At 40.0% G+C, this 24,340-nt stretch overlaps 1 protein-coding gene across 4 annotated transcripts; it reads left to right on the top strand.

Moving 5' to 3' along the window:
* Nucleotides 1-2,736: 2,736 nt before the first annotated feature.
* LOC107706170 (probable nuclear hormone receptor HR38) lies at nt 2,737-23,978 on the top strand. 4 transcript variants are annotated; one of them, XM_016509786.1, is made up of 8 exons: nt 2,737-2,886; nt 3,794-3,875; nt 7,274-8,115; nt 13,418-13,547; nt 14,409-14,572; nt 14,752-14,948; nt 19,392-19,570; nt 22,284-23,978. In XM_016509786.1, exons 2-8 carry the CDS (start codon nt 3,812-3,814, stop codon nt 22,553-22,555), a joined length of 1,848 nt encoding a protein of 615 aa, XP_016365272.1. In that variant the 5' UTR covers nt 2,737-2,886; nt 3,794-3,811; the 3' UTR covers nt 22,556-23,978. The 4 variants fall into 4 exon arrangements, with proteins under 4 accessions (XP_016365272.1, XP_016365265.1, XP_016365257.1 ...); XM_016509779.1 differs by having other exon boundaries at nt 2,737-2,901; XM_016509771.1 differs by lacking the exons at nt 2,737-2,886; nt 3,794-3,875 and adding an exon at nt 2,887-2,901.
* Nucleotides 23,979-24,340: the final 362 nt, after the last annotated feature.

Below are 24,340 nucleotides of genomic sequence, written 5' to 3'. Positions count from 1 at the left end.
TTTATTTAATACGCTTTATAGAAACAGCGCACAGTGTGCGAATTGAAATGTAAAAATACTGACCACATGCTTTGTCTCGTTTGTGTCATTTTTCTTCGTTCTCCGTTCATATATTTCTGCATTGCATTATGTTATAAAGAACTTCTGGTCCGGACCTGTTGAATGTTCGTTCCCCACCGCGTAAAGACAAACGGGCTGTGTTGTGTGCGACGTCTTTGTAGATGGATGGACTGAATCCGAATTTAATTTGCGAAACGTATAATATTCTCTCAGGTTGTCATGGCAATGGGATGCCTCTTCCTCACCCCGGTGAATCCGCTGTGAGCTCGCGCGGCGCCGGTAGAGTCTTGTAGACGGAGTGAGTGTCGCGCGCTCCGCGTTTCTCAAAAGCGCGACTTAATATTGTGCGAATGTTTGTTTATTCGTTTGTAGCAGTATCTGCGTTAAGAATACTTTCAGTTATTTCGTCTATAATCACACGTTTCAGTTAGGTGACAACACGAGCTTCATTCATTCTGCCTTGAAGACACGGAAGGACCAAAGGCGAACATACACTTTAAAATACACATTTGCACAGTAATCAAATATAAATGTACACAAACATTACGTCATAATGTCGTCACAATTAACTAACTAATTACATTTTATTTTCATATTTACCACTTTCTCACTCTTGTTCTGCCAAGTGTTCTTATGAGGAGCTAAATATCTACATATCATTACTATAGCGTCAGGGAAGCAAGTATTTCCCTGCATTCAGAAGACTTTAATTTCTGAACAAACAGCAATACTGAGTTTATGTGGTTGTGTAGCCTATACTGGGAGTAACTGTATGGTATTTACATTCTTGATAATGAAGTGACACCTATACAACTATAAGCAACGTGCTCCTGTTATACTTTAAAAAGTATTTGCTTTCACTAGGCTATGGTTTGGTGTGAATTTGAGGTCAGCAAGAATCAAAGCTCATGATTATTATTGACCTGCACACCTTTATGAGCGTCAATGACAAAGTAAATATTTGTAATATAGCAGCCTATTCTTTGGAAGTAGCCGTGTCAGTAGTAACAGTGGTGACAGAACCGCCTTTAATAGGTGTATGATGCGACAGTTTATTGATCAGGTCAACCGTCCAAGCGAGTTGTTATACTAAAGTTTTATTGCAGTGCACGCGAGATCGGGTCAGTGAGTAGAGAGCCGGTCTCTTTCCCTCAGGTCTCTGTCCCCGTCGGGTGTCAAATCCCGTTCTCCAAGCTAATTTACTGTACTTGTATTTTTCCATCCCTTTATCTCCACTCTCTCCCTTTCTTTGTGTGTTTGTTGGAAAGCCTCTGTCTCGCGCCCTTATTGAACGCAGAACGGAGCGCCTCTACAGCGCGTGCTTCAGTGCTCTCTCGCGGTTCTCTAGGTTACCGGGGCACAAGCGGACCGGCGGCTCCATGCGTACACACTGAAACACGCTGTCAAAATCACACATAACCTCAGAAAGACAAACGGCTGAACATAATAAAATCTATAGAACGCTGCCGCTTCGTTACAGCATGTGTGTGGAGCAAAACAAAAAAAAAGGCGTAATTATGAGGCCACTCACAATTCTCTTGTTGCTGGCCTGTGTTTCGTTGTCCATATTACAGCTGCCAATTAAATCATAAATTAGTGTATGTAGTCTATATATATCCAGACCATGAAGGTTCTGGGATTTGTTTCTAGTAGTTTGAGTGTCGAGAAAGACAGTGTTCAATACCTAGTGTCGAGGGCTGGCTTTGTGTGAGCGCGCCTCTGTCAGGGAGGGGGCGCTAGTCGCTTTTAAAAACTCCTCAGTGGCGCGCTTGGTTTATTTGACTGAAGACGGGGATAGTTGGACTTCGGTGAGTGCCCAGATGAATATTGTCCGACCGTCACTGAGATTGTCATTATTATGAGCTCATGGAACAAAAAAACTGCATGGCAATATCTTTTAATAGACTCCCAGAACTGTTCTAACACCATGCTTGAATACAGGAACAGAAGGAAAAATTAATTATTCTGTTACATTGTATGTGTGAGATTCTGAGTTATTTTTTGTGCCTAAAGAATGCATATTACCTATTGACTTTAATGCACTTTTTCACTTTTCACATGCTTTTCCATCGAGTGTGATACAATCTTGTCAAATGTTAAGCTGTTTCTGCTTGGGGTTTCCTTTTTGATTAATGTTGGTTTGTTTCCAAAGGCTGCAATTTGTATCGTTGTCAAAGTCTTATTTTATTATTTCTTAAAAAAAAAAAAAGAATCCACAACTTTTTTGTCCAAGTAATATTTCAATATTTGTGAATAGTAGGCTATTTAACAAGTAACATAGGCTACTCTAAACATTTCCTTATATTTAGTGTGATTTTCTGACTTAATACAATATAATACTTAAATACAAAATACCAGTGAACGAATTTGTATGACCTTATGCATCTACTTTACTATTTGCATGCAGATGTTTAAAGGGTTAGATTTTTATATATAAAAATCTTAGTTGCTTATTTAGTGGAGCCTGAATCCTCTTGTAACCTTTAACCCTTGTTTATTAGTTTGCACACTTTTATAGTAGCCTACAAATAATGAGCTAAAATATGTTTAACCTAACTAATTTACACTACCAGAAAATCCTGAGTATGTCTCTATTATTTTGCCAGTTTCCCGTTTGTGTGTGTGTGACTTTATGTCGTTGTGAGCTAAATCATTCTGTGCTCCCGATTCCAGACACCGGTTCGGAAGAGCGCCTGCAGCCCAGGTCTGAGTCCCGGCTACCGGATACCTCACCCGCCGCGTGTGCTGAAGCAGCCCCGAACCCCAGACGCGTGCAGCCTCCACCCGAGAAACCGACCACGATTCAGCGAGCAAAAGGCCAATCAGGTACCACAAGTCTCTGTAAAAATCTCTCTTGACTCTGAAGAGCTTTTAGACACATACTTTATGTGTATGATTGCATATTTAAACCTTTTATATTAAGCTATAATAATGTTGTCGGTTTAAGAACACCTCATTTACTAAATGCAAACCGACTGGTAGTAAGATAATACATGTTTGTTGCTTTTTTGATTACCATATGCCGGTGAACTTTTGCTGTTAGCTAACTATATCATTTTGGTTTGTCTAACTTTAGAAAACTTGGAAATTTCAGGAAATCTCATTGACATGTTGTAAAATTTGTACCTATTCAAATGATAATAAAACAGTTTTTGGTTTGTATAATTAAAGCAACAATTTATTCATATGGCTAGAAATTTTTGATAGGTGTAGTTTTAACTAAAATGTTTATTTTTTTCCTGAGAGTTTTTTGTGTTTGTAATTGTGCCGGAAATAAATGCAAATAACCGGAATAATAACTGATTTTTACAGGCATTGTCGTTTCTCTGTACAACACTCCTCAGCAAATTGCATTTAATTCCGTTTAAAACACGAGTCTCGCAGATGGTGGTTTGACATTTAGCTTATATGGCAGAAAAAGCATGCATTTGTGTTCCATTTGGAACGAGCGCAATCTATATTAGGCTATAGCTCTTTCATTTTAAATTTGCATCCTACCAATAGTATCATAACATACTTTCTTCTTCATGGTCAGAGCAACCTCGTGTGCTGCTGTTAGAATACATTGTCTTTGTTGTCTTATTAGTGTTTGGAAAGTGAAAGTTTGCGCAAATGTATTTGTGCCGCCTGTGTTCCACTGATGCTTGTTAGTTTCAAGAGCAAATTCATACTGGTTAGCGTGTCATGTGCATCTATTTATTTTTTTATGTCGTTGATTTTTTTTGTTTGTTAGATCTATGGCACTCTGACAATGAACAAGCGATCACAGTTATTGGAACAGCTGCATTTTGTCCATCTAAAATGCACACCTCGAGGTTAGCAACTGTTTCATCCCTCTAAAGCGCTTTCTATAAGCCTGAGTGTTTATTTGTGTGAGGCTCTCTCTGTCTGGTGCACGCACGCGCGCGCGCGCACACACACACACACACACACACACACACACACTAGAGCTGTAAAGCATCGTTTCAGTATGACTTTATGTGGTCTAGATCTTTTTAATTATTTCGACTTTTTACGTTAGGTCGGCTGCGTTTTCATTTTTATTATCCGTGTCATGGTGAAATGTGGAGCTGAGGTAGAAAAACGATGTGCACTGGGGTTTGCACGTGCACAAACAAACCATAAACGGATACACACGAGATACGGAGTCAGACAGAAAGTCCAGTCCTGCTTTTTTCTATAAGGATTTGTCTGGTCTTACATAATTTGAGCTGGCCTTAAGTGTGTCAAAAAGACACCAAAACTTTGATTGGATTGCCTAAATGCCATATTTTGTGCTGTCTTCAAATTTTAAAACTACACAAAAGCAAGTTTATCAACATAGCCTATCTGTGCCTATATCGCTGGCTGACAGATTTTTACGAAGTGGTTTTTAGTAAAAAAAAAAAAAAGTTTTAAAAATCGTTTAAAGATATTGCAAGTTTAATTTTAGAATGACATAACCTAGTTTATAAACCAAAAGCCAAAAAAACAAAGAAAAAAAGAAAGTGTAGGCCTATAGGCCTATCTCAAGTGCACGTTAGGGAGATATGTGTTTGTGTGGTGTAAGATGTCAGTGATATAAGAAAGTTTGACTCACTTTTGCTCCATCCAGCACGGGACAGATCGACCTCAAACCAATTCCTTCGTCAGAATCCATGACGATGAAGGGGTCGCACCTTATCCCACCCACCCACTCTGACGTAAAACTCTCCTCCGTCAAGGTGCGAATTATACGAATATTAGGCCTATAAATGATCCAAAATAAAGTTACCTCCCAAATAAAGTTAAAACTAGCCTAAAGATTGTTTCACCAAATATGCTTTCAAACAGTATCTACGAGTTAGATTATTAGATTACAAGTTAATCAGAGTGCATCGAACGTATACACTTGTGCGTGAGGAGGTAACCATAGCAACAGCTGCTCGATTACTGTCTGTTGCGAACGGTATAACGTTACGTGAACAAAACATAAGTAACTACTGGCAATATTTCTCAGGTTTGTTTTATGTTTATAGATTTACACATTTAAAATGTCATAAAAAGCATTCTTGTTTAAAACGTCTTTAATATAGTTGATGGCTAGCTATATGCGCTAGGGGCGCTAAAACACTAATAGAGAATGAGGAGTTACGTCACGATCTTTTCACTCCGCATTGCATGTCGGGAAGGCGCCGCCATATTAGCAGGATACGCTATCCGTTCCCATGGTTACTTCTCATTCTCTATAAAACACACAGCAATGTGATTCTTTTATTGAGTGAGAGTCAGTGGGTTTAATCAGTGACATTAACAGATTTACTATTCGGCGTCTTCTCCGCGACCTCCTTCCCTTGGTGTTTTTACACATAGAAAAAGCGAAAAAACATATTGCATTGTCCAGTTTTCTCTCAGAACGATGATCTGAGTTACTATTGCAATTATCGATGCAGTATGAATGACATACACTGTTGACATTTTTCACAATCACGACAAACAATCAAATACTGCCCTAAACTCAATAGCGGAAAGGCAGCGCTATCCTGCAAGTATGGCGGATAAACAAAGCAGTTTCCCAGAACTCAACGCGGCGTTACGTCACATTCTCATTCTTTATTGAGTCGCGCGAGAACAGCCCAGCTGAAATGTGACAGAAATTCATTTTACTTTTACGCCCCTGAAAGTCGTCTAAAATTAGTACACTGAAATATGTACAATATAACTTTTTCTTTTGTTTTTCTTTAACTGTAAAAGATTAGCCTTCTTTCTCTTGATGCCCAGTTTGGTTTACAGGTTCATACAAATTTAAAATTAGGCTACATGGAGAAAATATAGCAACATGAGCTTGTATCACTAGAGTTAATAAAGTAAGTTGGACAACAAGGAAGTTTACTGTTGTTTTAAATAAAAGTAACCAAAACTTCAAATCTAAAAGGAAAGTTGAATTGGGGGGAAAAAATGTTTGCTTAAGGTAAGCCCCCATCTGCTCATGTGCATTATCCTATGAATCCACTGTTGTGATAGAAATGTCTACTGACATTAAACTCACTGTTATCCATGATGCTGTAGCCTATGCCACAATATGCGTTTGTATGCATAGCCAGCGATGTGCGTAGGAAACGGAACGCGCGCGCACCGGTCCGAGTCATCACAGGTAAAGAGGCGTTCATAATTTATAAGCCTCTTGATTTTACTAAACATACATGACGTGTTGGAGGCACAAGGATTACGAAGTCACCACACGACAGCGTCAATCCGATGTCGGGTCTGTGTACACTTCCCCACCTAGGGAAAATAAGCAAACAAAGGACACGCACACACATCTACTCACGGACTCAGGTAGCTCTGCACAGATGCACTTAAACAGCTGTGTCAAGACGCACAATTCTAGGTTATATAACTCTGGGCGTGCGCGCTGGCAATATGGTTTTCCTGGAGCGCAGAGCTGGCTCAAGATACAGACTACTACGAATAACAAGGGAGTTCCTCGTGGCTTTTAATACGATAACATTTTTATTTCAACAGGTGCATAGCGCACATTAAATTAATAGAGTTAAAACCATCATGAATATTTATGTAAAAGCGTTTTGGTTAAAACTTTTAGGCCTTGTTTTGAATATAAGTGACTAAACTCATCTTTCTCTGTGCATGTTTACATGCATATTTATAATTATGAAATAAGAACTGATGATGGATAATCAAAGAATGATTTGTGAGTCAAGCGTAGGTATGTGTGCTACATTGGTTGGACGGTGTTTGCTCACAAGAGTGGCATGGAATTCAAATCCAGAAAGAAAACTAAAACTGTTTAATCATTTAGACCCAGAAATGATCATTCTGTCATCATTTACTCACTCTCATAGGAATTTCTTTCTTCAGTGGAGATGTCTGCCTCACTCACTTTCATTGTATGTTAAAAAATGATGCACTAAAATAACTTTGTAAAAATAACTTTGAGTAGGCCTAAATGATGACAGAATTTGGTTTAATTTAATTCAGATGAGAATCCAAACCAGGAATGAGGCCTGCATTTTTGATTTATTTATTTAATTTTTTGCATGTGTGCCCACCAGCTCACGGCCTAACCCATGTTTCCAGGTGAATGGTTTATCTACTAACTTGGTACTAACAAAAAAAGTACTGAAATGCCATGGTTGACCATCACATCCTCTGTACACCTGAAGGCAAAATTCAGCCAAAAGGCAATATGATAAGTCTCTCTCGTTTTCCTCTCCCTCTCTCCCCATCTCTATAGACATGCCCTGCGTTCAGGCCCAGTACGGCCCTGCATCTCATGGGTCCAGCTACTCCGCCCAGTCTTTTGGTTACCATGGTGACTACAGTCCTGACCTCATGGCGACAGACTACTCGAAGTGTGAGCTTAGTGGGGGGGAGATCTCGGCAGCGGCTGCCACCACTTCCCTACCCAGTTTTAATGTGTTCGTGGAGGGCGGCTTTGAGCCGAAACCCTCCTGTCTGTATCAACTCCCTCCTCAATGCCCTATCATCAAGAAGGAGGAGGAGTCTTACCCACCGATGGCACCATCTGACGAAGCAATAGCTGGGAGCTCCATGTACTTTAAGCAGTCGCCCCCTTCGACGCCCCCCACGCCGCTTCACTCCGGCCCACCCAGCAGCTCTTTCTTGTGGGATGAACACAGTCTTCCCCCTGTGCACCAGCCCTGCCTGATTGAAGGCCCATTGAAGAGCCCTCGCTTCCCTCATTTCTATGAGCAGACGGCCCCACCCTCCACCAGCGGCTACGACACTGCCATCGGCCTTCCGCTGCGCCTTGAACGCTCTCCTTCCTCATCCTCTTCGTCTTCACATGTGCCACCCAGCCTGGACACGCACACACACTCACATGTGCACTCCCATACACACTCACACATGTACCCCTTGAACATGGGTAAGCCGGGAGGCCTGGCGTTCCGCTCTCTGGGCATGGGCCCGTGCCCTCCGCTTCTGGGAGAGAGTTTGCCATCGCCGCCCAGTCGCACCAGCTCCGGAGAGGGTACCTGTGCTGTGTGTGGAGACAATGCGGCCTGTCAGCACTACGGTGTGCGCACCTGTGAGGGCTGCAAAGGCTTCTTTAAGGTAAGAATTCAGCATCCCAGAAGCACCTTTGCTTTCTTATAATAACTCCTGATCAGATCAAATACAGACACACCCCAGTTCCATCACTGTCACTACTATGTACATGAGTGTGCCATTGCAAATGCATAATAATCCTTATTGACACACACTTTCACTGAAATAATCATACAAGAAGTTCTGTTTAATGTAAATAGGAGGATCATACGCAAGGAGCTTTTACTTAATATCTTAAACTATAAGATTCCACTGCACACTAACTGACGCACATGTACTTGGGCCTTTAAAGAAGTAGTTCACCAAAAAAAAAAGAAGAATATTCTCATCATGTTGTCACAAACCTGTATGACTTTCTACTGTGGAACACAAAAGAAGATATTGAAAAATGTTTAATGTTTTTTTTTGTGCATACAATAACGTTTAGTGGGGTCCGATGTTGTTTTAGACCAGTGGTTCTAAAATATTTTCTATATTTCTGCTGTAATTATGACAAAGCTGCTTGTTTTTAATCTTATTAACAGCAATTGAAAGTATTGATAAATTACTTTAACCAAGATTATTTTTTTTAAACTGAGTGTTCAGTTTGCATCCCTATTTCATCTGATTTTAATTAGACTTCGATTATTTTAATATATAAATAATAATTTATTGATTTAAATACTTTTAAGTCATCCTGCAACCACTTTGGACGTTTATTGAAGTCCCCAGTCGGCCTCTGCCCCTGGTTAAGAACCACTGTTTTAGACCACATTGACTTTCACTGTATGAACAAAAAGTGTTCCACAATATCTTCTTTGGTTGATCTATCTCTTTAAAACACAGCACAATAAACTGAACTATTGAAAGAACTAAACATGCTGAGGTTAACTAAAACTGACTGGAATTGCTTGCTGGAGGTAGTCTCTCATTTGGATTTCCCTTAATGCTTTACATTTATTCATACTATTGCAAATGATTGTAGTATTGTAGAAGCTGACGTGGGAGTTTGCAGTTTGTGTTGATTGATATGTGTTCTTCAGTGTGTGCTTAATTTGAATAGCATGTCTCATTGTGCATCTGAGTGTGTCTGTCATTAAATGGAGTGTAAGAGGATTGTACTTGCGCTTTATTGTACAGTGTGTCGGTCAGTGTTTTTTTATATTTTTTTTGTCTCATATGTAGCAGTGTGGCCAGGGTAGTGTTTGTTAATTGTGTATTCATTAGTGGTCATTTGTTTTGTTCTTGGTTTGAAAGGAGCTCTTGGCTGAAGAGCCTCACACTGCTCTACACCGATCGCACCTCATTCTCTGAGTGTGAGGCTCAGGGTTAACCAACTATTGTAACGCACTCCGCAGGCGTTTGAACCAAGGTTAAAGCCCAACGTGTGAATAGCAATTCTTCAGTGAGCTGTGTGTGTTTTTGTTGTTCATTTGAAGAGGGGGTTGGGATACAGTCCATATGACTATTTGAGGCTGTACAGAAAATAATTTGTGCACAAAAACTGAAAGAATGTTTAGTTTCAGTTTCAGAGGTGCAACTGTGACAGGTTTGCTCAGCCTTTTCATGAAAGTATTGGCTTGTGTGTACTGAGTGTGAATGTGTGTGTGTGCGTCTTTGAGTGCTCTCACAAATCGTCTGAGCGGCGGTTGCCACGGCGTCTGTGAGGGTCGTTTCCCTCGGTGACCAGTGAGAGGTGTGACAGCGGCGCGCACTTAAAATACAGCAGCTTGGAGCTGTAGCCAGAAACGCACACACACAGACACAGACTGAGGAGAGTCTGTAGCGTATAAAGATTTAATTTAACACTTACAATGAATTTAACATATATATGGCATTTATTTTACATTTTGGAATATATGTACATTTGAATTTGCTCAGGTTAATATTACAGAAACTGCGAGAAGACTTAAAATATACAGAGACTGTGCTGAAAGACTGACAATGAAAGTGAAGGAGTGAGAGTGGCAGAGCTGAAATAATTGGAAATGGCCTGTGGTCTGGTTCAGAAATAAATTATACCTCTTTTCAATTAGTTTCACAATTAGTTTTTATTTAGTAATTAATAAAAGCAGGGGTTGGTAAGCCTGAGACTTTGTAGCCATTACTGCAATGCTGGCACACATGCACACACACAAATGACATCCACAAACACTGACATATGCACACTGGCAAGTCTTAGACGATCAGCATACTTATTTTTATGCATACACACACTCGTACTCACCCCAACTCACAAAACACACTCACCAATTAATTATCTCAGGCAACTCATTAACTCACAATATAAATATTAGCAGGTGAATTTTAATGCAAGATGGTGTATTGTGTGGCAGTGTATATCCTTTGTCAGACCGCTAACACTCTAACAGACGCTAACATTTCTAATAAATGTTTTTATACAATAGGGTTTATTGTAATATTTATGCACATTGATTCTTAGTACATTTGTTTTTAAAATAATTTTTTAATGGAGTGCACGTGCATGCATTTATCCAGCAAAATTATTCTGATTTTCCCTCCGGCTTTAGTTTTATGTTCATTAACAGGCACTAAATCATTTCACTTATGGTTCTGTTTTACATCTGAATACAAACCGTTGTGCTGTTTCACAATGAAAAATAGTAAATAACTGGCCAATTTCAGCACAAAAAAAACTATTCTCTGTCTTGCTCATTCGCTCACACCGCTTATTTTCACACCATTTATTTGGTTTGTAATAATTTGCTCTGTGACTCATAACATGCTCCGAATGAGAATATTTATTCTGAATATTTACCTAATGGAGGGTCAAGACAGGCTCGCTCATTCATAAAACCTTCACATTCGACCCACTCCACTGGAATAATAGTTTAACAGCTCTTAACTGAATTCAAACTCATCTCCAGCACTTTCCTTTAGCTTACTTTGATTAAATCAGTTGCAACAAAGATAAATGTGCTTTTGTGCCTGCATCATGGCATTTACAGAGTATTGAATAATAAACACACTAAAATGTGCTTCATTCACAGACATAGTCGTCTTATAATACAGTCTAAGTGCGCAATACACACAGACACACACACTTAACCAATTAATGGTGACCCAGTTCCACCTCTCCTATTGAACAGCCATACACACACGTCTAATTACACACCCAGAGGAGAGGGCGAGAGAAGATAGTCTGATAATCTCTGATCAGGGGAGGAGAGGATGAGGAGAGGGGGATATAGGTTCCCTAAGGGGTCTGAATGTGCGACAGGGCCATTAGCACATGTTACATGTCATGAATCCACAACTGCTTGTCTTTACCAAACCTACGGACCCTGCTGTGCACTGGACCGCAACTCTGTGTGTGTGTATTTGTATATTTGTGTGCTTGCATGAGAGAATTATGGTAGTTAGACAATAATAGTAGGTTTTAGTTTTTGTCATACACTCTTAAAAATAAAGGTTCTTTATTGGCATCAATAGTTCAATGAAGAACCTTTAACATCCATGGAACCTTTTAAATGTACAAAAAAATGTAGTGAAAAAGGGTTCTTCTGATTATTAAAATGTTCTTCACATTAAATAGTTCTTCTATGGCATTGCTGTAAAATGTTTTAAGAGTGTTGTGTTTGATTTTCAGGCTTTTTGCCATTTGTTTGTGGGCAGAAATTGATAGACATATTCATAAAAGTTACAATATAACCTAAGATGTTCTTTTTCGTTTTAAGAAAAGTCGGGAAACTGTTGCAACCGTGACAGTTTTGTACTGTGACATCGTTTAGAGCATAAATAAATACAAATACACATGCACGTCCATACACAGAAACTGTTTCAGTCACTTAATGGCCGTCATATGTACAGCTGTTTATCTTATTTTATGAACATCACGAGATGTCTATTCATCTAGCGAACTCCTGCAGCAATAAAACCTTTTTTTTTGTACTGTACAATGACTGTGGCCAACAGACAGAATCTGTCACAGTCTGAACCGGCTATAAAGTAGCCTATAGAACGAAGTTGCACTCAGATAACTTGTGCATGTGGTGCAGGGGGAAACGGCAAGGTGGGTGCGTTTTTTCCGACTAAGCCCAGGGTGTTTTCGAGATGGTGTGCTCCACAGGTTGTATTTTAATCAAGTCATACTGAATCAGTGTGAATGTAGCTGTAACTGAGTAGACTCCCCTAGCTAACAAGTGCATTTGTGTGCCCACTGGGAGATTAGTCCACTCTACCGCGGCTGCTGTGGTAGTTTTATGTTCAATTTAAGTGAAATATGAGAAACCGTGCAAATCACATGGATAGCATGTGTGTGGGTGGGTGTTTTAACTTCACCTGACGGTTAAAATCCAGCTTCCTGGGAAACGCAGGTGGTTTGATTGATTTTTATTTTCACCTGCTGGAAACAGCTGTGTGTATTATGATTTTTTTCTTTATAGTTTTATTGAAAGTGTTTTAATACAAACCAAAAATGAAAGTTAGATAAACTAAAAAAAAGGGGGATTTTAGAATACCATTAGCTACTAGCCACTTGACATACAAAAGCAGCATTAAACTTTAAAAATATGTATGAAAGATAATGATAAAGTCATACCTAGTAACTATCATGCTATCACTATCACAACTATCACTATTTTTTTTGTAATTCATTTTAACAACTGGCAGCTTTCCTAATTGAATAACTGCACAATGAAACCAACAATGTTGATGTACGTTTTAGTTGCTATTAAATTGACCGCAGTTGTAGCTTGTTAAAGCATTGTTTTTGTTTGTTTTGAATATTACCTTAATCACAGAATTTACCGGTCTCACGCAAGTGCTTAATCTTTTGACTTACCGTTAGCACGTGCACTTGATGTCTGAACCTTAGCGTTGTCAACTAAGTATTTTCCCTCTTTTCTACGGTTTTTATTTCATTTTAATAAGGTCAGCAATAATCGCGCATATCCAGCCGAGGAGAAAACAACTCCAGGGGGGTGGGGGGGTTATCGCAGAGGCACGATCCGCCAAAACCCTGAGGTGCCGTGAGCAGACCCGCGAGTTTCACAAACAGTTTTATCACGCGGCGCGGGATGTCTCGCGGGAGCGGCCTCAGCACGCTTTGCACTGATCTTCATTGTCAGTAGCTTGCGCTAATAAAATTGTCCCTCCTGCAGGCAAGGCATGTTGGGAAATTAATTTTATCTAATTATCCTGATGGAGCCGGAGCCTTTTCACATTGTAATTAAAATCTGACCTGCAAGCTTCCTTTTTAATTCTTAGTCAAAAATGGGATCAAATTAAATAAATAAAATGTTTAGACCTGTTAGCTTATTGTTTTTCTTCTCTCTCCCTTTTCTCTTTTTATTGTCGGTGGCTGCAGAGGACAGTGCAGAAGAATGCGAAGTACGTGTGTTTGGCCAGTAAAAACTGCCCTGTGGACAAAAGGAGAAGAAACCGCTGCCAGTACTGCCGCTTCCAGAAGTGTCTCAGTGTAGGCATGGTGAAAGAAGGTATCAAACATACACATACACACCCACACCTATAATATGTTTGGCCAAGCCACTCAAACCAATTATCACACAATAGGCCCTGGTGCATATGACCTCGGCTGGACCTCTGGTTAGAGACTGATGCATAGGAGATAGACACTCTTTATCTTAATGACTTAAAACCCGCAGATGCACACACTACGCTCAAGAAGCACCATGGATTAATTCAGATTTGGCGCGTAGCTGGTTTGGTTGGTTAGTATGAATGCATGAATTAAACTATAATGGAGGTGTTTACTGGCAGTACTTCGCCTCTGTAATCATAGCCTATCAGCAGCTTCAGAACCGGTAATAACACAACACACAGTACAGTCACAGGCACATGTGTTCATAGGGAAATTTAATACTTGTAGAATTTATGCATGAATACCATGTGATTTAAAAAGATCACACCTCTGATCATCTTATCCATCTCGGCCGGAGATTGGGACAGACATACATTCTTCTTATTATATCTCACCTTCACTCACCCATTCCTTCTGAGACCTGCAATCGTGCAGATTTGAGCTGCCCCCTACTGGCCAGTCCAGCATTATTGAGTGGCATAGATGGAAAGAAACTTCTGAAACTTTTATTTAAAACTACTAAACAAACATGCAAAATGCTTTTGATTTCCTAGGGATTGGTATAATGAATAAGAAGTATAATTTGTCAACACATCATTGCTCACAGGTGTTCAAATACACTGTCGCTGTTTTGCATGTGTGAAATTGCATAATATGGTTTGAATAATATTAATTTATAATAATATTTAGATGTTATAACTGCTTGTGGTGGACTCGTGCATTGTCTAAAATATGTTTGTTTGTGTGTTTGACACAGTGGTGCGCACAGACAACCTGAAGGGGAGGAGAGGTCGCTTGCCATCTAAACCAAAGAGTCCCCTGCAGCCAGAGCCAGAGCCCTCATCACCTCCCCTCAGCCTGCTGAATGCAGTAGTGAGGGCCTATTCCCAGTCTACACCACGAGAACTAGACTACAGTCAGGTATCTAAGTGGAGAGATCCTTTATGAATTTTGTCTAATTAGCATAAATCATTATTTTACCATTTGATACATCAATTATTAAATTACAAAAAAACATAGTTTAACTTCAAAACAACAATATAACCATTCACGTTTATTTTATTGATTTGTGTGGCATACTCATCTCTCTCTTCCTGTAGTTCAGTGCGGTGGAGCCAGTGGGTCTATCTGAGTCTCAGCAGATCCAGATGTTCTACAGAGTGCTAACCGGCTCCATGGAGGTGACACGCTGCTGGGCGGAACGGCTGCCTGGATTCTCTGAGCTTCACCACGATGACCAGAACCTGCTCATTGACTCTGCCTTCCTTGAGCTTTTCGTGCTTCGCCTCGCCAACAGGTACATGCAGGCACACACAGATCTCACATTGCAGACTTTAGGGCACTGAAAACATTGAAAAGTACACCATCTTAAGCATACACTAAGGCCATGTCCACACGTACACGGGTATTTTTTATAAACGAAGTTTCCTTCTTCCGTTTTAAAAAAAATCTCCGTCCACATGAAAACGCAAATGCATGCTATGAAGCACTGTCAAGAGCATGCCAAGCCAACAGGTGGCGATATAATCTCAACCGTAAAGCCATATTGGCCAATCAGAAGCCTTAAAAAGTTTCCAGTAGGCGGAGATAACAGCACATGCTCCGACGTCACAAGCCAAAAACTCCGGTTTCGATGTCTACAGGATAACACTGCAACCGGAGATTTTGAAAATCTTCACCCTGGCAGGCGTTTTCAAAAATGTTCAGTTTCAGTGACCTGGTGCTGCGTTTGCGTGTGGACGAACGGCCAAACCGAGCAGAAAAAGCTGCGGTTTAAAAATAACCGCGTTCGTGTGGACAGGGCCTAAAACAGTGGTTTTCAAACTTGTTCCTGGGGACCCACAGCTCTACACATTTTGCATGTCTCCCTAATTTACACACCTGATTCAGATCATCAGCTCATTAGGAAAGAGCTCCATGAACTCAAATGAGTGTGTCAGATAAGGGAGACATGCAAAATGTGAAGAGCAGTGGGTCCCGAGGAACAGGATTGAAAAACACTGCACTAAAACATTCATGATAACAGAGTTGGGCATTATAGCAAAAAAATTTAATAAAAATCTTACAAGTTTTTAATTATATGCTGTATACAGTATATCTCAATATTTATGCATTTACCTAATATTGCTTAAAAGGCAATTTTTTTCAGCCAGTCACTTTAGCCAAGTAGATTCACAATGTATAATGTAATCTAGGTAGAACAGCAATATAATTGTTCCCGATATTTATTTTATTTATTATTACATTTATTTTCCCAAAATATATATTTTTATCAGAAGAACAATCACTGTAGCCAAGAACCAAGATTTTAAAATGTTTAATGTAAGATGTAAAATGCAGCAGAAATCTAGTCAAAAATTTCTTCACTATTTTTTGCTAAATGAACACAAGAAAGAATGATATTCAATGTCATTCTAATTTTATTAGAAATTTTATTAGACATTTAATATTTAAACATTTTAATATATAAAACTGCCACATGGAGACTTCATTGAACATTTCGGATGATACAAGTGAATCACTGAATCAGGGTTATGAATCAATTTGTTGAAACAAACAGTTTGAAGTGATTCACAGGAATGAATCAAACTAAACTCTGCTCTCTTTTTTGCTACTAAAGTACCAAACTGCATTAAAATCATCACAGTATTCACAATGTTGCTTAATTAAATATTTCCAGTAATATATCATTAATATTTGCCCCCCAATCAAATACTCTGTATGAAATACAATACAGAGAATAGAGCCTGTAATAATATCCTAATTAGACATTTTCAGCTCTCATCTGAATGGCTACAGCTGTGGGCGGAAACGGTAGTTATAGCAATTACACTCTGACTTTACACTTATAATATCTCATAGCAACTGTCAGATTTTTCTATGACTTGCTATTAGTGATGTCTCATACGTCTCTTAGGATTTTCTTTCTGTTTAAAAATGAGCATTAGGTGTAAAGTATCATTATGACTGTGAAAGAAGTCATTCACAGGCAGAGTCATGATTTATATTGTGTAATATGCTGCAGTCGCTGCTAGTTACATTGTGACTTCCTATACAACGAGTGTGTGTGTGTGAGCATGAGTGTGTGTGTTCTCACTCTCTTTTCAGCACTGTAAGGTTACTATGGACACTGTGTGGAAGATCCTGTGGAATTCACTTATTTAAGTTTATTGGTTAACAGCCCGGCCTAACCACCTCCCCCTCCCAAGACATTATGTGTGGCAGAAAACAGCTCTTGAACAGTTGATCAATTATTATTACATTCACCATATTATGTTGCATTTCTGTTTTACTCGCGAAGGCCGGAACAGTTTGCATCCAGACTAGAAAGTAACCTGTTGTTTCTTGACTTTAAGTAGAAGCGTGCGTGAGTGGATGTGTCTCAGTGACTCAGTGACATTCTGATGTTGCTTTAACAGGAAGTGGATTTTTGTCTCAGCTCAGCTGCTCCCTGTTTAACTAGCTCTGGTGCTCTTTCTGTGTTTCTCTCTCCCTCTCTGATGGTGTAGGAGCAGGTGTGGGGAGGGAGGGCAGTGGGTGGTGGCGTCACAGCCTCAGTAGGGAGCTGCAGACTTGGGTTCTGACTCATTTAAGTGGGGGGATTCATCCGGGCTTACGTCACGGACACTCGAAAACTCACAAGATACGCGTTCAGAATGTGTGGAGACTTCACAATACGGGCAAACTTGCACATTTTCCACTCACAAACATTCACAGTTCTCACATGTTTTGAAAATAGACTCTACACCACACACCAGAGAATGGTATCTGATGTGGCTCACACATGCACATATTCTTACCCCGTGCGGCCGCACTGAGGTTAATGAATGAATGGACGCAAAGAGACCGACTCACTCTGACGCAAATTTAAAAGGAATGTGTGCGCGTCCCTCCTCAAGGATGCTGTTGTTAATTTTGTTCTGTAATAATGAGGAGCTTTCACTCGTTCTGTGTTCACTCTTTTCCTGTTTTCCCTCCTTCTCTATGGCAGCAGTAGACAATGGACTGATTGCAAACGGCATTTTTAAACCTTTAATGAAGGGCCCTTCCACATGGCTGTTAGTGAAGGATATATGCAAGGAAGTAATTTCACCATTTATGATCATGTGATGCTGGGTGGTGCATCCTCATGATTAATTTTAAAACATGAAATCAAACCCTCACTTCTCTCATATTCACTAGAGCTACATTACAGCTCAAATGTTTCAGTCTTATGTTCACCAAGGCTGCATTTTTAAAATCAAAAATACAGTAGAATATTGTTAAATATTGTTACAATTTAAAATAACTTTTCCATTTTAATATATTTAAAAATGTAATTTATTTCTTTGATGGCAAAGCTGAATTTTCAGCAGCCATTACTCCAGTCTTCAGTGTCACATGATCCCTCAAAAATTTTAAATAATGTTAAAAAAAGTTATATTTTATTTATATATTTTATTTGCTACAACAATCGTAAAGGGATAGTTTGCCCAAAAATATAATGCTATCATTTACTCACCCTCAAATTGTCAAAAACTAATATTCCTATCAATAAATATACATAAACAAACAATGAATAAATGAATTAAAAATACATTTAGAGTGAACTCTTCCTTTATTAGTTGTTAGCATAAACATGATGTTAGCATAAAATAACAGTCATGTACGTCTTCATGTAGGGTGTTCCAGACACCCACATACAAGAGCCCTGCGCCCTTCATAGTACTCACTTCAAGTGCTCTCCTGGAGTGAACAGGACAAAATTATGCTCACTTTCCAATATAACATCACCAGCGCCGTGTCAGTGGATTCAGTATATATGCATTCATATGTAGTGACGTAAAACCATTAGACCGCATTAATGAAGCACACATTTTGATTACTTACCCCTCTGGGCTTCAAAAAAATAGCTCAGAAGATGACTCTCGAATCTTCCTCCTCGCCGTTTTCCCTTCATCCCCTTTCCATTACTCCTCGTCTATATGAGTGTGCGTTTTCGTGCAGACTAATGAAGAACAGTTCACGCAGCAGAAGCCAGCACTCTACGGGAAAAACGAGAGGAAGTTTTTCTTCCTAAATTGCAGGGTTGAGAGCGAAGGGCTGAAGACAGACCAAAAGAGAGTGAGGATGAGTGGATTGAGAAGATGGACGAGTGCAGAGCGAGTGTTTGAGTGTTTCGCTGCAATTACACACAAACGATTTTCGTGAGAATACATGAAGATACAACTTTACTGCTTTGACCCAGAAGTTACCCTCCAACCCTGAAAGGACAGAGCTGAGAGAGAGAGAAAGAAAGAAAGAAAGAAAGAGAGTATAATCTCAGGAATGTTTTAAAAGCTTTAATTGGGAAAGCTTGGCATAATTAGGTCCATTCCAATCTTTGATGTGCTCTTCCCTGTACTGGCTTTCATTTGTCGCTATGGTAATTGTTTCCGTGCAGTATGCCTTAAACACAGATTCGGCAGCCAATCCAAGGGCAGATCGTCATCACATGAATCAGAGAGAGGTGATAATCAGCGTGTGTGTGTGTGTGTCACAGCAGTGACTGTGTGTGCTTTCTGATAGCATGTGTGGCTACGTACAGAATTAGTGGCTCGCTAAATTGAAACAGGTACCTGTTCTGAAGGGAACGAGAAGAACGGCGATTAATTAAAAGATGAAAGGCTGCGACTGAACTCATGGCTTCAAACGGCACCTTGAAGCAGTATAAATAACAACAGTTCTTCATCTAGACCTCTTCTCCCTCTCTTTTGCTCAGGTCTTTGCTGACAGATGAGAAGTTCGTGTTTTGCACAGGCCTGGTCCTTCACCGGCAGCAGTGCCTGCGTGGCTTCGGCGAGTGGCTGGACTCCATCCGAGACTTCAGCACTCACCTGCAGAGTCTCAACCTTGACATGCCTGCGTTCTCCTGCTTGTGCGCCCTAGTGCTGCTCACAGGTAACACGCAACCTCTGAAAAATGCTCTGAAATCCCTTTCTATGCATTTCACACACTTGTCACTTCCTGTTGTAATTCTTGTATTTGTGTTTTTACACCCCTTTTGTCCCGCTGCTAGCGGTCGTCACAGTGATCACAGGTGTGGGGCAGGTGCTGACAGAGATTAGGTTTACCTGGACAGCAGAAATAATCCCCATTAATCACACACACACACACACACACACAGCAGAGACACAGAGATGGTGTGAGGTTTGTGTGCATCTCCTCTTTGAGTGCAGGTGGAGATAGTTGATTATTGGTTGACAAAGTAGGACAGTGTGTGTGTGTATGTGTTTGGGTCAGCAGGTGCTCGAGTCTTACCATGCATTATTAACACAGAGGCTAAACAGCAGGTCGACCTATATACAGACAAACACACTTTGCGCCACACACACAGAAACACGTGCACATTCTGGCAAGCATTAGAAGAATAAAGACAGCTGGGTTTCTATCAAAGTATTTTGGAATATTGCCTAAAATAATGCTGGATGGAAACAGAGATGCGAATTAAATTTCAAAAATGCGCTTAAAAAAACTTTTACGCCAACTTGAGGTGGATGCACATAAATTATGATGGAAACAAGTTTATTGAATAAATGTATAGATTAATTTCAAAAGAGTCCTCTAATGTCATGTGACTGAATAATTCACATGTAGAAGAAAATATCGCATGGATGGAAACACTGCTTTATTTGCAAAAATTCAGAATTTTTTTTTTTTTTTAAGATTTATTTTTGCCTTTATTATGATAGGACAGATCAGAGCTGACAGGAAGCTAGGTGGAAGAGAAAGAGGGGGGCGGGATCGGGAAGGGTCCTTGAGTTGGGATTCGAACTCGGGACGCCCGTAGTGTAACGCGCTGTTTGTTCACAAGGCTATCGGTGCTGACCATATTCAGATTTTTTGTGTAAATCAAATTCAACAAGTCATGTGACTTACACTTACAGAAAAAAATATCACATTGGATAAAAACACTGCTTTATTCGCAAAAATGTTTCAATATTCAGATTTTTGCATAAATTAATTCAACAAGCCATGTGAATAATTTGCTCAGAGAAGAAAAACTACATGCTGCTGTTTTTATGTTGCTTTATTTGCACACAAAAAAAACAGTTTTGTGATATTCACATTTTTTCCATTGTGAATAGAAACATGTTAATGTTGGGAAAAACATTTTAAAAAGATCAAGATAGGAACAGTTTTAATCTTACGCTAACTTTAAAGATAGCGAGTGTCAATGAAAACAGAGAGAGATACAGCTGTCAATCAATTTACTCAGTCGCCCATTCGGCCCAATCTTTACCTCTCTTTTTTCAGCCACAATCTACACTGTTGTGTGTAGATATGTGTGTGTGTGTGTGTGTGTGTGTGTGTGCATATGTGTGTGTGTTTGGTAGCCCCCTTGGAGCAGCACTTAACTCTATAGAGGAATTGAGCGCTACTCAGTAGAGCTCGGGTCCCTACCTCTCTTCTCTTTCTAGCTCTCTCTCGCTCCCTCTCTCCACTCCTCCACTCAGTCTATCGACCCTCTAAAAATGTCTGTGGTGAAAGAGTGCCATCGATCATCCCCCAGGAGAGAGGGAGAGACACAGACAGAGCAAGGGAAAAAAACAGTGAGAGTGAGAGATGTAGGCTGAATGCAGTGACAATGGAGCTGCTCTAGACACATAGATTTGGAACACACACACACACACACAGATATATCCAAAGCAAGCCAGCATCCCTTTGCACTTCCACATCCATGGCTGTTCTACCATACTGTGGGCACTTACACACTTCATAGAGTTGTTTGAAGTGTAATACAAAGACACACTAGACTGCTGATTGAGGATGAGAATCATTAGAAAAATTATTATTATTATTATTAATTTAATATAATTATATAATGTATTATATATTATATTCATATTTATTTAATATTATCATATATAATTAATATTTTGGGCACTCTATGGGCCAGGTTTACTATCAGCTTGCGTCAGCGCAAACCCTCATTTGGCGTTAAAAAACTATTGTCAGGATTTACTAAAGACACAAAGTGGTAAATTAGTGCTGAAAAGGCATGGACACGGTTATATTTGTGACTCACCTGATTGAATATGCATTTGTAGGAGTTTCCCTTTTAGTACATTTATGGAAGGAGAGTATTTAAATGAATCAAGCAAATCGATTTACAAAGATTTGTGCTCGTCAATTCACTGCTATTTGTGGCATTATTAAAGCCCAAAAAAAGCATGTCTTAAAGCAGGCGGTAATTTGTGCTGCTCTTGGTAGATTGTGCTGGTCATTATGGAAATTAGATGTTCCGTCTGTGTTCTTTAATGTGCACCTTGTCAGTAAATCACCCACAGAATTTTCCCCTCCCATCGACGCTTTCATGGAATTGCCCTTTAACATTAATTTGCCCTGTTTAGTAAATCTGGCCCTATAGGTTAAGTGATCCATCAGCATTCAAATGTCACGAAAATGATTTGGTTTCATTACTTTTTCAAAAATGGAACCAGTTGTGAATAAAAAGTGATTCTTGATTCCCAAACCAACTGCAGATATTGTTACTGTTAAAGTGATGTGTGTATGGGGTGTGTTTCAGTGGTGCGAGTTGTACAGTTGTAGTGACATTTTAACCAATATTTAGCTTAAACAAAAGCACTCAGACACTTTCCTCTCATTTCAGAACAATGTCCCGGTCTAAAGGAGCCTAAAAAAGTGGAGGAACTGCAATCCAAACTAATCTGCTGCCTGCGAGATCACCTGAGCTCGGTCAGCGCAGGAGGCGTGGCTTCAACCGGCAAGGCCCCATCCCCAGTGGGAGCTGTGCTGGGCTTGAGGGCAGAGCTTCGAACTCAGCGTACGCAAGGCTTACAGAGGATCTTCTACCTGAAGCTTGAGGACCTGGTCCCGCCCCCGCCGCTCATCGATAGGTTTCTGGACACCTTGCCCTATTGATGACCACGCCCCTTTTTGCACACCACTGACACGCCCACGAGCTCACTCAGACACGCCCACAGCGGCTGTAAACTCAGAGCCAGTAGCTAACAGTGACACTGAACTCGATTTCCCATGAGTCCCCAAATCCTCACAGGAAACAAACGTGTCTGAGGAGAAACCAATCATATAAGCGCTTTTAATCTCTGCTCTGCGCCTAATAGTGTAGATACGAGGCGGGGTTTGAGCGTATCTGACGTAACGTGCCCTGGGAACGAGCGCCATGCCTATAGCTCAGCGCGCCACCTCAGGAGAAGTATTACCGTGTGAGAATGTGTGTATGTGTGTGCGTGTGTGTGAGTACGCACACTTAACGGCTCCTTTGCAGGCGGTCCAAAAGTTCCACCACAATCCACCTCAATGACAGCAGTTGTGTTCATCACAAACATACACTCACAAACACACAAGTACACACGAACTGTCCTTTCACACATACGCACGGATCCAAAACGCCAGCTTCAGTTGCCAGATTATGACATATCAACTGTCGTTGGCAGAAACGAAGTGGATGTGTGTGTGAAAACACGTAGGAGTGTCTCTGAGGGAGGCTTTCGCCACACAGACAGAACGACAGAGTGCATTAATGTCCAGAATCACAGTTGATCACACCCCAGAAACCTGCAAACAAGTGCAATTTACTAAGTGCTATTGTAAATGAAGAGAGAGAGAGAGAGGAGAGAATGAGAGAGTGTGTGTGTTTGTTCCAGTCCTATTTCAAACTCTAAATTATTTTAATACTAAGACTCGTCTTGTAAGGTAACGGTTTCAATTGAGATGATTTAGCCCGGTCTGCGCACTAACTTTTAACGACAAAGTTCCACAGACTTGAAATTACTGTAGTTTTTATTATTATTATTATTATTAATAAAAACCAAGGGATTTTAGTGGTAGGGTAACAGACTAAAAAGAATAGAATTGGGCTTTGAGCACTTAAAAAAACAGGAGGTTAAGAGAAGGCAGGTGAGACGCAGGTGCAGAGAGAGGATGGAAGGAATGAAACATTCCGCGTTCATGCTAATTTTTGTATGTTTATACTGTCTACGCCATTTATTAATATGGAGGACATTGTTGCAAAAATGTCTTTTATATGTACAAAAAAGTAAAAACGGATTATATGCATGGTTTTCTCCTTCTCACCACTGCTTGTATTTATTTTGCAAAGACTGCCGGCTCCACAAGGGCTTGAACACACTTACTGACTGGGCGTTCTCGCTTACTTTATCATACGGCAGCAGTTTGAACAGATGAGAAAGTACAAATTATATAAATATATATATATATATATATATATATAAAAATATATATATACACAATACAAAACAAATATTTTGAAGTGTTTTTATCTGATAGCTTTTTCAAATCTTGTGGTACAAGTTGTGCATTGTTTTTTGGAGAAGAAACATGAAAAAAGAAAAAAAAACATGTTTTTCAATGTCTCTTTTGGTTTGTTTAGTTTTTTTCCTCTTTGGTTCACTGGAGGCTCTGTTCAGCACTTTGAAATCATAAAAAACCCCTTCTGATTATTTGAGTGGAAGTGTCGTTTTTCTGTTCACCTCTGTGTAAAAGCATCAGAAGTGTTTTTCTCTTAAAGCTTGTGTTTGTTGTCACGACTCAGGATGAGGCCGAGGGACTCCCCCTTTGTGAAGTTCAAAAAGTGTCGGCGTGCCGGGTGTCTTTACAGCCTAATACCATCAAGTACCCTTATATGTGTGTATGGGGGGATTCTGGTCAGGGTCCCCACTGCAT

The sequence above is a fragment of the Sinocyclocheilus rhinocerous genome, unplaced genomic scaffold, assembly GCF_001515625.1.
Source record: "Sinocyclocheilus rhinocerous isolate Xijiao unplaced genomic scaffold, SAMN03320098_v1.1 scaffold1333, whole genome shotgun sequence".
NCBI classification, from domain to species: domain Eukaryota; kingdom Metazoa; phylum Chordata; class Actinopteri; order Cypriniformes; family Cyprinidae; genus Sinocyclocheilus; species Sinocyclocheilus rhinocerous.
Note: the sequence above shows the minus strand (reverse complement) of the source record. Positions and strands in the feature narration are given on the sequence as shown.